Here is a 13630-nt window from a genome sequence, read left to right as displayed (position 1 = left end):
ATTCTGAATTATTAATTTAAGTCAATTTAATACCAATTCAATGCCTTTAAGCCTTTTTGAGATCTGCAGGAACCCTGTGAGGTATTCTAACTTATTGCTGGCTGTTGATCCAACTCTCCATCAAAAAAGTGATATGTGAAAAAGTGTATTTCCCAAAATGTTGGACTACTCCTTCACAGTGTTTCAGACAAAACACTGGTGTGGAAAAGCAGCAGAGTGGTGTTTTTTTTGTTTGTTTTTATAGAAAATTTTATTCAACATACATTTTCCAGCAAAAAGGCAATATACAGGAATAGTTGTCGTACACTGCTGCTACACTGAGGATTTTAAACTGGAAAAGATCAAATTAAGGTGTGATTCTGCAGGTCATCTTTGTACTGCACGTTTTTAACAAGACAAAACCAATGCAGTTAGTTTTGAAAAGAAAAACAAAAAAAGAAATCCAAATGTAACAGAAAAGAAAAATCGTCAATGGTACATCAGGAACGCAAAAAAGAAAAAAGAAAAAAAGAAAACCCTACACACAAGAAATATGAACACCTGGCTCCTTCTGTACCCAACAACAAAGGCGTGTGTTTCTCTTTAATTTTACACGTTCATATTTTTAAATATACAATTCTTAAATGTTGTCTTTACAGAGCCAGCTATGCGCTATTAGGGGAGCATTCCATCTGTGCTTTAAAAGAAACAAAAAGAAAAAATAAATTCATAGGGCTTAAAGTGTTTCTTACAATGCTGGTTTTGTCTCTACACAATCCTCAAACCTGCGGGCTCGAAGTGTCTGCAGCTCCCTAGCAAGCACAGCGCAGTCACTGCTCCCAACCACCTGGAGGCGACAGTTTCAGTCAAGATGACAAAGCTCGTATGTGTGTGTGTGTGTGTGTGTGTGTTTGCGCGTTCAGAGGAATGACTGAGAAATACATTAAAACCCCCTGAAAAACAACAAAAAAAGGAAGTCATGGGGGGATAATGTCCGTGCATGTGTGTGTGTTCCTTCAAAGTCACTGAGCAACTCCAAACCACAACCGAAATGTACATTTGCCAGTCCTGAGAAACCTCTGACATTAAGTGCCAACGTGCAAGATGAAATACAGACAAATTTCCTCCTTTGTTTTTTCCCCCATTTATTTTTAAACAGATGCTGTGGATTTTTATTTTATTATACAAGATCTGCAGAAAGAGACAAAAAATTAATTCATTTTTCCTCCAACCAAACTAAGTGAGAAAGAACTGCGTGTAAACTTGGGAATACTTGTTTTGTTGCACTAAAAGGATGGGAGCAGAAAATATAAAGAACCACATCAGGGCAACTAGTGAGCCTCAGGATGGACGCCAGTTCGCAGCTTGAAAAAAAAAAAAAAAAAAAAAAAAAGACCATCAACCCTTGCTCGCCTCTTTTTCTGTCAGTTAGTCCTCGCAAACATCCTCCAAACTCTCCACACAGCAGCAGCATGACGCCTCTTCACACAACTCTTTAGTTTAAAACAACCCCCAAAAAATATGAAGGGAAAAAAATCTGGTGTGAGGTGGGAGAAGGAAAACTAAGTCTACAAGTTCATAATTTATATATATATATATATATATATATATATATATATATATATATATATATATAAAACTTGTATTTATACTGTGTCCACTTCCTCTCCCTTCTCCGCTTATTTTATATTAAAATCCCATTTCATTTCTCCCACTTCCAGACAGGCAACAAAAAAACAGGCAGTCAACAGGTAAAAAAAAAAAAAAAAAAAAAAAGTGGAGGGAGACGATTTAAAAAAAAGAAGAAAAAAAAAAAGAAAAAAACAACAAAATCGACAGTCAGGAGGTGGTTGGTGCAGTTTATTTTGTGGTTGAAGAATAATCCGTCAGCTGCAGCAAGATCCGAATCGCTGAAGACATAGTGCCGGTGTAGAGCTGTAGAGGTGTCCAGGCAGGGTGTTAAAAGTGATGATCACACACACGTACGCACGCACGCCCACACAGTCTCACACACAAACACACACACACACACACTCACACACACGGTTGGTTACAGTCTGTGGTTATGGTGTGTTAAAGTAGGGAAGGCGGAGCAGGAGGAGGAGGAGGAGGAGGACAAAGAGGAAGGGCGGGCTGCTTTTAGTTGTGGATCTTGATTGCTTTCTCCAGGTAGGTGTAGCGACCTCTCTTTGGAGCTTTGTTGAAATGATCCAACCCTAGCCAGGGGCGCGGGTGGGACATGTTACCTGGGAGGAAAGTCAAAAAGGACATCGTTAGGTCTCTAATTATAAGTTATTATCTTTGTGAAACTGAGGAGCATCTGAAGGGAAAATTCACCATCTTTTACGTGAATTTCCGATCCCTGGTGATGGTAAATGTGGTCGAGGAACTACAGGCTGTTTCAGAGTGGATTTTCAGCCTCCAAGAACCAAGGGGCATGCTCAGGATGCAATAACATAACCTCTGCGTTCTCTTTAGCTGTTTTTACACAAAGATCGCGCTACAGGGCCCCAACAAAGTCCCTTTGTACCACCCCAAACAGGACCATAGGCTGTCAATAAAGATGAACAGCGTGCCCCTGCTTACCCCCGCTTATCATAAAAACGATCAAATAAACAAAAACCATCTTTGGGAAAAATGTATTTGGCGTGTACTTTGAGTTTTTAGTTTGGCCTATGTCCCATTCACTAACGTGGAGGGGCGGGCTTTATGACCCACACAGCAGTCAGACACCAGGGGGCGACCGAGACAGAAAAGCTACACTGTCATGTTTTTCATCTTTATATACAGTCCATGATGAGAATGCAAAAAAATGCGTACCGAACTCAACTGAACTGGACCGACCTGCTGGTGGAAACACCCCAAAAGAGGCCGGCGGGGAGCTTCCAGAACTGGAGCTGCCGGGATCAAACACCGACTGATTGCACCTTTGCTCAGATCGCCCTCCGATGCCACCAGCAACTGAATCTTTGTGCTGGAATGAGTTTCAGTGTGGACGCCTGTGTGTGCATTGCTATGCATGGACAGGTGTGCTGGAAGCACTTTTCAGTACCGCGTTTTGCAATTTCGCTGAGACACGAATGAGACAGAGAACCTAATAAACAGACTGTTACTGCTGCTTCACCACTGTTGATGCACAAAGAAACCGTCGTGGATTTTAAGCTCGGGTTGGTGAGGTTCGTCAGACTTTCTGAGTCGGAAATCTGACTTCGGGGCAATCCAGTTGAAATTTCTGACTGGAAACAAAGATCCTCAAAAGCAAATGGAACACACCATAACTCCTGTTAGGGCGTCAGGAGCTTGCAATGCATCCTGGTAGATGAAGGTACTGCCGGGACGGGTCTGCGAGCGGGAGAACTCTGCTTTCTCAGTCAATACAGCACTACTGTAATTTATGGCTTGGAAAAACTACAATTCCCATCAACACTGATGGGACGTCCACATAAGAGGCGGTGAATTTTCCCTTTAAAGCACTTAAACTAAATGCGAATAAAGCATAAATCTTAGTTACAGGCAAAAACAAGCTTTCTCTGTTAGGATGTGTACAGACAGACTTTAAGACGCAAAAAGCTCTGGAAAAAAATTCCCAAAAAATATTCCGGGAGGCCATGTTGGTGCGGGCTTGACACAGATGTGAGAGTTGTGATGACACCAACTAATCTTTTCTCTGTCACAGCGATGAAGCAGTAAAAATGTACAAAATTAGGAAGTTTTGATTCCTATGAATCTACCAGAAATGTGCTCTTGCCAACACGCTGCAGTGTTGGATGATGATGCACTAAGTTTGCAGAATAAGTGGCCAGAAGGTAAACCTTTTTTCCTTGAGCTGTGCCAATGCAGTGCATTTAACCCTTGAACACCTGGATCGTGCTGCGTTTAGACACTTTTCACAAGCATTTAATTCTCTGAAACCTGAGAAAACTGTTGTGATTTCTTTTGACAAAATAGGAAAAAACATAATGAACAACTTTGCAAGAAATGTCCTGTAAATTGCATACATTTTTTTCTTGTTTGTTTTAAAACGTTTTCCTTTTTCTTATTTTCTGGTAATTTTCTCGTAATTTCTTGCTATTTTTGGCAATTTGCTCATTACCTTAATCCCATGTTTCTGGAAGAAATCAAGCCAGTTTGCTCAGGGTCAAATGATTAATCTCACAGGCTTGTCTTTATGATGCTTTTCCAAGCTTTTGTTTCCCTTTTGCTCGGTTCCAGTCCGTTGCACTCATAATATTATAGACAAAACTACGCTTTCTGGGTTATGACGTGTGCCTTTACTGCAGTAAAAGTAACAACCGCAGCAGCCGCGTTAGCAGCAGAAGCATTAAATACCTGGCTGTGGTTCAAAGTCCTTCAGGTTGACCTCATACTCGTCTTCAGTGATGTACTGATGCCGCCCCATCATCACAATCGCAAACTTGAACTGAAAACAAACAAACAAAAAAAACACGAGTCAATCAACAGTCCAACACTGTTTCCCTGCAGAACACTAAATACTGTAAAAGAAGTAGATTTCTGTCACACTTCAGTCTTATACCCAGTTCTGTTTTGTTTTTTAAACATATGTATCCAAATACACCAAATACATTTAAAGGTGCATTTTGTAAGATTTGGTCATAATTTGTTAAACATTCAAAAAATGAACTAACCCTATCAACAGAGTGTGAAGAAGTAACACCTTTGATGTTTTGTCCAAAATGCCTATGCATAGTATTGCAGAGATATGTGCTGCTAAGCAGCCGGGGACAGCTGTCCCTTTTGTAATAATACATCCTGTCTGAGAGGCGATTCCCTGAGTCACTGCAGCCACTGTGTGCCGCAGCAGAGGATGAAGAAGTTGGGCTAGTGGAGTCAATGGATACAGCGTATAAGTTACAGTCTCAGTTCATTTGTAAGTGTGTAAGAAACACCGCGATGGCAGAGGCTCCAAGAAAACGACCGTTATCCCCGTGACAAGCAGCTCCCGGAGAGAAGCAACGCTCCGTGGAAAGAAAAGAAGCGATGTAAGAAGAAACACAACCAGAGTAAATATTGGTGTGGCTTCCCAACGCTGGAGACAGCTCTTGGAGAGTAAAACGAGGTGGTTTGATGCTGAACTCACAAAGTTTCTTTTAGACTGGTAACATCTAACATTGACTATTTGCCAAAACATATCTGTAACGTAACTAATGACAACACAAAGGCTTACGGTTCGCGATAATCTTTTAAATGGAGCGATGTGACTGTTTTCTTGTTATTGTGGCGATGTTAACACTGAGCGAAGTAAGCTATGAAGTAAACTATACACAAACGGCACACGTGAAGATCGTAAGATAACAGCCTTATTTTGATCGAATAGACTGAATCACAAACAGCTCATTTATAGGGTGAAGGACTGCCCCCCCATTCAGCTGGACTGGGTGGCTGGTAATTAGAAGTAGGTCCTTTAAAATGCACTCAATAGTGTGCGGTCGTTGTGTGTGGTGTTGTACCTTCTCAAATTCTTTCTCCTGGATGTCCAGCATGGTCTGGATCCTCCTCATCACCTCCCGAAATGACTCACCCTGTGCAGGGACAGGCGTGGTCAAGGAAGGACACAAACAAACACCCACAGAGCAAGTTAGGTGACTGAATCATGAATTATGTTAAGTAGACTAGAAACTCATGAAAACACACGTGCAAACACACACACCTGTCTGATCTTGAGCAAGAAGGGGATCCCGAAGGTGCCGAAGACTTCCTTGTGGAAGTGAGCGACAGGGATTAGCATTTCACTGTCTTTGTCCAGGTCCACCTGGTCTAAAGGAATCTCCTGAGGGAAAAAGGGAAATATGAAGAGTGAAGGGATTTAGTCAAGTCAGTTCAGCGTTTCCTTTGCATTGATCAACAATCCAAAATTGTTGATGCAAAGTGAAGACATCGATCCATACCATCATCTTTAAGAGATAAAATACTCATGAGGCACAATAAACCTGCCTGTCTGGGCATCTCATCTATGGCAATATTAGCTGCTCTGTTTCAACAATATTAGGCGAAAAAAAAACAAGCAGGTACCCTAAAATACAGCTATGTTATTCTGTGGAGAGATGCAGTGACGTTAACCGACAGTGAGTGAGATAAATTATTTAAAAAATACATTGAATTTGTTAAGTTTTGAGTAGAGGAAAAGCCCACTGGCCACCAGGCTAATGTATGCAATGTAGATGTGTTTAAGCTAATAATGGGTGAATAGCAACATTAACAATTGTTTTGTCTATGAACTTGTACAGTTATAAAGCTGTATGTTATACTTTTGTTAACTTATGTTGTTGCTGCATGTTTGACTGCTGTGGTTAAGTTGAAAATAAAAAAGTCTTCCAGAAAGGCCTTTCTGGAATGACAGACTTGAAGCCTAACTTATCCCCTTTGCTATTTTATGTGTTAGTCGATTCAATTTTAAACTTCACTGGCCTTAACTGGGTAGAATTATTTATATATTTATTTCATGTGTAAATTATGTTGTCTTTCATAAGGATACAGACATTTGATACACCAGACTTATGTAACGTGGACCTGCCGATCTGCATTCAGTCCAAGTCTGCTATTCTGTCACGCTGTTTGTCACTAAGCAGGTTTCCATTACAGATTTGTGCAGTAACTAAGCGATATTTTCCAAATATCGATTTAACACAATTGTTAGAATACTGCGTTTCCACTGAGTGATGTTATGCGACTTCTCCTCTCATGATAACACTCGGAGAAGCATGGAGAATGATGTTAAAACATGCAGCTTTGTTTCTGCCGTCAGTTTTTCCAATCCAAGGCTGGTGGAAACGTGAGCGATAATGGAAAGGCGAGCCCGTTATAAGTAGGAGCGGCCACATGTGAAGGATCTCTGGGAGGTGGAGGAATTGTGGAACTTTTTAACTTCAACTTTTTAAGTTATGCGATGAAATAACACCTGAGGGAGGCAGTTCCTACCGACAAGCACATAGCCATAGCATCATGTGAAAATAGTGTTTCCACTGCAGTCTGCAAAATATGGCTTTTTAGAATTGCCTATAATCACCTCATTCAAGCGTTTTTTTTTTTTTAAATTGACGTGTTTCCATTTGGTGTATTTTATATTCACAATTTCAATTTGCAGTATGAGAGCCGCCTACTGTGAGTAGACTCCAGTCTGCAGTGCACTTGAGTCACTTCACTGATAAACCAGAGATTTATACATAAATGTTGAGCTTCATGATCAAAGAAAGTTTTGCATCAAACCCCCAGGCAGCTACTGCCACAAACAGAATCTAATTCTGTGGGAAACTCTGCACTTACTAACTTCAGAGCAGGTTACTCTAATTACTGGCCATGACGTGTGTTGAGCCAGTCAGCTGAAAATTTATCTGCAACTCGCAAGAGCAATTTAACAAATGGTGTTAATGTTGACCTCCAGTGGTTCAAGTTTTCATTGTGCGTCACTCATGTTGTCAGAACAAGTGGACGTTACTGTTAGCTGCAGTTCAAGTGCATCAGACTTTCAGCCAAAGAGAGTTTTGTGCTTCAGACTGGTTTTTAAAGTATCTATTACAGATTCTTTTGAAAAAGTTAAACCCTGCAAGAGATGGCTGCCAAACTGTCTGCATGTGTAGACAGACTGACTGATCAGATCAAAAACTATAAGTGTCTCACTGAAGGCCTGTTAAGTGGAGAAGTGACTGAAGGAGGAAAAATGACTAAAAATAACCCAAAAAGAGAAGAGGCACTAAAAACAGAGACACGGGGAACGCCTCACATACGCACATACCTCTATTCTGAAGGTGCGGCTGGCAGCCGGAGATAAACATTCTAGCAGCTCGTCCTCCTGGTGAACCCCGATGATTTTATAGCTTACTATCTCTAACAGCCTGCAGGGGGAGGGAGAGACAGAGGGAGACAGGATTTATACTCTACAGCAAAGAAACCGATTTTTCAGAGCAGAAAATCACATTAAACAGGGGATAACATGAATTAGTCAACAAAAATAATAATTGGAAGCAGATATGAAAAATCCCAGGGATGTTAAAGACAATGTCTTTGGGTGCTTTCTTACATACAAGTACCTCTGAGGCCATGATTGTAAAGTACCCCGTAAAAATCTTTGAAAAATTAACAAATTATTATTTGGGGGGGGTAATCGTCACTCTGCTGATGAGCTTTAAGTAAATTTTGCACACAGTGATGGACTTTACATGAAAAGAAAAAAAGATCAAAACGGTTCAACAAAATCCAAAATGACAGCCAACTATAGTGTCTAAAAATGGCCAGACTGCACTCTCCAAACTCCCCCAAAATACACGAGGGGTGGTGGTGTGCTTTTCTATGATCGGAGTGGCTAGCTATTTGCCCAGAGTCTCTTTTGATTGGATGAACTTTTGTAAGCTCCCCTGAGTGCAGGATGAGTCATCAAACATTTTTACAGGGAGAGAAAAGATATGGGATTTTACGCTCCGATAATGATGATTTGACATATGACGAGAGACGAATCGACAATTAACACAGCGACACATGATTAAAACTTGTAAAATGTACTTTTCATTTCACTTGGCCTTAAAGTTTGGAGATCAGTGGTCATTATTTGGGCTAAACCCACTGCTGGGCATCGGTTTAAGGATGTAACCTTCCCCAGACAGCACTGAAACTGTAACCCTTTTTACAAAAAGGTTGCATAATAGGGCACAAAAACGACGCTTTGTTACACCGCCTTTGCGGTTTTATACAGAAGCAAACAATGGCATCATCATGCAGCTCCTAAGAGTGATTTTAGGCAGCATGCCGGCATCCACAAGCAAAAGAGGTGTGATTCAAAAAACAACAGTACTGCCCTCTAAGTGAAGTATGAACAATCACAATGAAATAACTATAATTTACCATCTCCGTTCAGGGCTCCATCACATTTTCACAGACTAAATGTCAAAAATTGTTTATGACTTTTCAGCGAACCATAATGTTTTTTTCTGTTCCTGTCAGACATTTTTTAAAATCCAATCAGATTTAAAAAAATAAAACAACTACCAGGACAACATGGGGGGAAAATGAAGACATGAATGTCACGAGGAACAAACCGTCACACATCAGTGTACATGAGAGCTACATGACATCGACAGCTTCAGAGAAAAGTTTTGCCGTTATGCTGCATTACACGGAAGGTTACCCAAGGAAGACTACTGAAACAATTTTACTACAAACTACAAAATTCCACGATTTTTCCGAAACTTTCAGTTTTTTGTGTGACTTTTTCAGGTTTTCCTTAACTGTGGAAGACCCCGAGAAATCAAGGTTTCCCACACATTCACTTTGTAGCAGCTCGTCACGGTTAATGTATCTGCAGCCACAAAGTGGTTTTCTATTTTTGGAGCTGGACCGTTGATTCTGCTGGGCCTTAACGTTTGCTTTAACTTGCAGCAGCTACTTCTGTCATCCACTGATCTGATCAACAGTTAATTGTCACAAATTGCTGCTTAGGAAAAAAGATCTCACAGAGCTCCACCCACACTGTATTCACAGACCCACAAAACCCACAGAACGATACAAAGGAAGGAAGACATGCATTTAAAAAAATGATAATAAAGAAATAATAAATAAATAAATAAATATCCCAATTTGCAGGTGTTTTTAACCGCTGTTCTTCATCTATGAGTTAGCTGCTAACTGCTACTAAAAGCTTTTGAAAAATCTCCCAGCAGTGGGTCACACACATAACATGTTGTCAAAAATCAGCATGAATTCCCACCTTGAGGAGGGCGCTAATGTCGCACGCACGCACGCACACGCACACACACACACTCTCCCGCAAGGTGTTTACCTGAGCTTCTCAGAGCCTTTTTCAGAGAGCTCCACTGCCTTTTTACATTCTTCCAAAAGGTCCCGCACACAGCCATGCTTGTCAGGGTAGAGGGTGATCTCCTGCAAAAAACACACAAACTCATTACGTGTTGTGACACATTTCTCAGGGGGAATGCAAGTGTATGAAAGAGTGTTAAAAGTGTGTGTTACCTCCTCTCTGAACTGGCTGTTGAGCCATATGGATTTAAAACTCCTCCTGTTCTCAAAGTCTGTTATCTTCATCTTTAACTGTGGATGCAGCAGGACAGAGAAACAATCAGAAGAGAAGCTGCGCTGCGCTGTGAGCTCCACGCAGGAAGCTGTTAAGTGTTAATGGTGGGCGAGCAGTGCTGTGGTCAAATGTGTTTCCATAATTTAGATCCGACTAGTTCCAATCAAAATTGAATGAGTGGTCCAGCTGTGTGCAGACAATACAGCAGTTTATCATTTGCAGAAAGATCTCCCTTCACACTCGTCTGTACAGCTACAAATAAGTTCTTTAAACTGCCACGGAGACGGCCGGAACAAACTTTTCTTTAGAAAACAATACTGATGAAAGGTGATAAATGCCTGACTCATCTTTTTTGAAAATTTGTCTTTTTCTGATACATTAGCTGACGGCTGTAATCTGGCCCTGATCAGCGTGCTGTAACAGCCTGGCTTTTTATAACGGTCTCAGTGATGCTGAGCCCCTCACGGTTTTTTTTCTTTTCTAAAGATTTTTTTTGGGCGATTTTCCCTTTTTTTGGGGACAGTTGTAGATTGACAGGAAATGAGGGAGAGAGAGGGGGAACGACACGCAGCAAAGGGCCACAGGCTAGAATCAAACCCAGGCTGCTGTAAAGGCCTCAGCATATAGGGCGCACTCCTTACGTCACTGGATTTTTTTCCCCTTTGTCCAGTAAGATAAATTGAAAGGGGGCGCCGAATAGCTCAGATAGTAGAGTGGGCACCCCATATACAGAGGCTGTGTCCTTGTCCCAGCAGCCGCAGGTTTGATTCAGCCCTCTGAACTTTCAGGAAAGCAACTTTGAGTAAGAGAAATGATAAAGCATAAATCAGACCTCATTTTGACAGAAGTTCACATTAGGAGTTATTAATGATCATATTTTCACAATTAAACTATTATTCGTTTGGTTGATGAAACATCAGAAAACAATTATAAAAAAAAGGCCCATCACAATATTTTGGAACAGAAGTTGAACAGTCACGCCAAAAATATTCAATTTACTATAATGTAAGAAAAAAGATGCAGCGAATTCACACATTTGAGAAACTTGTGTGAGTGAAATGAGCAACATGAGAAAGTGTGAAAAACAGTAAATTAAAAAAGAAAACCACAGATAACAAAAATTATTTGAGACATTAAAGCCACTTCTTTTTGGCGCAGAAGCGGCGGTCCTGGGCCAAAATATACTTCCAAAAACATGTAGGAAAGGAAACAAATACACTACATATAACACCCCCTAGAAGTCCCAGAGTTGGCAGACACTTCCTACCTGCTGATAGTAGAGTTTCTTGGGCTGCCGAGGTTTGAAGAATTGCAGCAGGTCCCGCAGCGTTCCCTCATAGTTGTGTCTGAGAGGATTCCCTGGACCGTCCCTGTACCTGGCCACCACACCACCAGGCAGGGGGGGAGGACAACCAAGGGGACAAAGGAAAGATGACAGGAGAAGAGAAACAGAGGGTGGAAAAAAATGAAGAGAAGGAGAGAAAAGAGGTGGTTGAACGGGAGGGAAAGACGAAAAATTCAGAAAGATGTCGAGGCAGAACAGAGGAGCAATGGAGGGGGGAGAAATGAGGACGGGAGGGAGGCAGAGTGGGAGGAGTTAGAGGAAAACAACAAAGAAAGGTGGGGGGGGACAGGTTACGCAACATTTCTACAAACAACTGCAAGTAATCAAATTAAAGGCAAACATGACACAAGCTGTGACAATGAAAACACGGTATATAAATGTACTGCACTATGCATTTCTTTCTATATGTCAAACAAGAAAAATATCTCAAAACAATTATTTACAAATGCAGAAACTCATATAAACAAGTGTGCTGGATCATAAACTCTTCAATAATTTTACCTTACATATATGATAATGTAATGTGTGACAACATAAATGGGTGCAAAGAGTCTAAAATAAAGTTACTTTTAGTCACCTGTCTTGAAATCTTTACCAACCTGCTCTTGTTTGTGATGCTTTTAGTTACTTCAGCACTGAATTGCCGCTGTTGGACTATCGATTGTGGATTTGTAAGCATCAGCAGATCATTGGTTTTATGTCCTGATAACTGTCATTAACATTCACAAACTCAAATAGTAGACTGCAGTAACCAGTGAGATATGACAACAATAATATATTTCACCAGTCAACTGAACAAACTATTAAAGACAAAAACAGGATGAACAGGTATACCATCCAGCTGTAACTGCCGTGGCCTTGCAGATGAGCCATCCACCCCGACACAATTTAACAATTTATCTATCATTTGTCGTAATCCATATGAAGCTCTTTTCACATCGGCATAAATTAGATCCACCGCACAGTAGTTATTTAAAAAGAAAGTGCACCACTTCTAAAGCTGGTTCGCCTGTCACTTCTGTTATTTCATTGTTCCAAAAAAGTAGTGAATAACACCAGGAGCAATTTGTTCAAACAAAATCTTGACTGGTGTGTTAACTGCACGCCAAACTGCCGCCCAGAGTTACCATATGACTGGTTGCTGACAAATGGCGTGGCATTTAAAAGGCTATTTTTTAAACCGAGCCCAGCGCTCACCTCCAGCAAACTTCATGGAGAACAATGAGGGTAAAATAGAATCACAGATCCGCTTTTAAGCAAATATTCTCTGGTCTAGCTCCACTGAAAACACAAAAACACTGAACCCGTCAGCATGTTCGTGTGTTATTCACCACCGAGCCTGTTCATAACCAGTTCAGACAATATTATGTTCACTTCAACTCACTTTAGCAGTTGAGAGAACAAACACATAACTGCCCTGCTGTTATTACAGACAAGTTAACTAACCAGACACTTGTCTCGTTCATAGACCCACAGCGGTGTGCTGCTGCAGAATGGAAAAAAAACACTGGAATGGATATTTAGTTTTACTTTTAGGCATTAAAACATAATTGTGGACCCGGCTAGGCTTCCTGTTGGCTTTGTTGCCCGCCAGACCTGAACAACTATAGGGAAAAACACTGCAGCTTTATGAAGCAATAGCAGTATTTCAGAAAAATCTGATCATTACTGTGATGAAACCATTTATCTTGATTTCTTTGCCACAATAATTGTAGCATGGAAATTTTATGCAGGTATATCCCTAATGACCTTAAAACCACATTTCCTCTTTCCTTCACTGTGAATCATCATTCAAACAACAACCACAGCAACACTGCAAGTTAAGCTTTTTAAGCAGGAATGATTAGTGCACAGCAAAAGCAATAACAAGTCAATAAAAAAACAAATACTAAAGCTTTTCCCCCGTCGCCTATTTTGTTTTTTACCATGTCTCGTCTGTTGCACCAGTTTTATATGACATATTTTTATTCCTCCTGGCCTGATACACTGTGAGAAAGACTAGTATCAGTGCTGTTTTTTTAATGTTATTACACACAGCTTTACTACATTCACACAGTATGCACTTTTTGAGTCTGTGTCAACACCACTGATCATATGACTAGTGCGTGTGTGGGTGTGTGTGTGTGTGTGTGTGTGTGTGTGTGCGCACACGTGTGTGTGTGTGGATGAGACAAGCCTCCTACCCCTGTGACTTGAAGAACTGCAGCAGCATGGGATCTGTGTTCAACCTCTGTGCTACTGTCTTGGCCACCTGACAAACAAACAAA

The 13630-nt window shown here is 40.8% G+C and overlaps 1 protein-coding gene across 3 annotated transcripts in view; it reads right to left on the bottom strand.

The window, feature by feature from the left end:
- Nucleotides 1-1748: 1748 nt before the first annotated feature.
- The window catches only part of usp7 (ubiquitin specific peptidase 7 (herpes virus-associated)), a 35980-nt gene continuing 24098 nt past the window's right edge, over nt 1749-13630 (bottom strand). For 2 of the 3 annotated variants that reach the window (XM_042504281.1, XM_042504283.1), the window contains exons 23-31: nt 13547-13614; nt 11286-11394; nt 9958-10035; nt 9767-9867; nt 7730-7829; nt 5648-5767; nt 5448-5519; nt 4309-4399; nt 1749-2225 (exon numbers count right to left, since the gene is read on the bottom strand). In XM_042504281.1, the coding sequence (XP_042360215.1) occupies nt 2119-2225; nt 4309-4399; nt 5448-5519; nt 5648-5767; nt 7730-7829; nt 9767-9867; nt 9958-10035; nt 11286-11394; nt 13547-13614 (846 nt within the window). In that variant the 3' untranslated portion in view covers nt 1749-2118. The remainder of the gene's footprint in view (nt 2226-4308; nt 4400-5447; nt 5520-5647; nt 5768-7729; nt 7830-9766; nt 9868-9957; nt 10036-11285; nt 11395-13546; nt 13615-13630) is intronic. The other variant, XM_042504282.1, reaches the window with a different exon arrangement.

Source organism: Plectropomus leopardus, chromosome 17 (genome assembly GCF_008729295.1).
Source record: "Plectropomus leopardus isolate mb chromosome 17, YSFRI_Pleo_2.0, whole genome shotgun sequence".
Lineage (NCBI taxonomy): Eukaryota > Metazoa > Chordata > Actinopteri > Perciformes > Serranidae > Plectropomus > Plectropomus leopardus.
The sequence above is the reverse complement of the archived record's forward strand: the minus strand, read 5'-3'. Positions and strand labels throughout refer to the sequence as shown.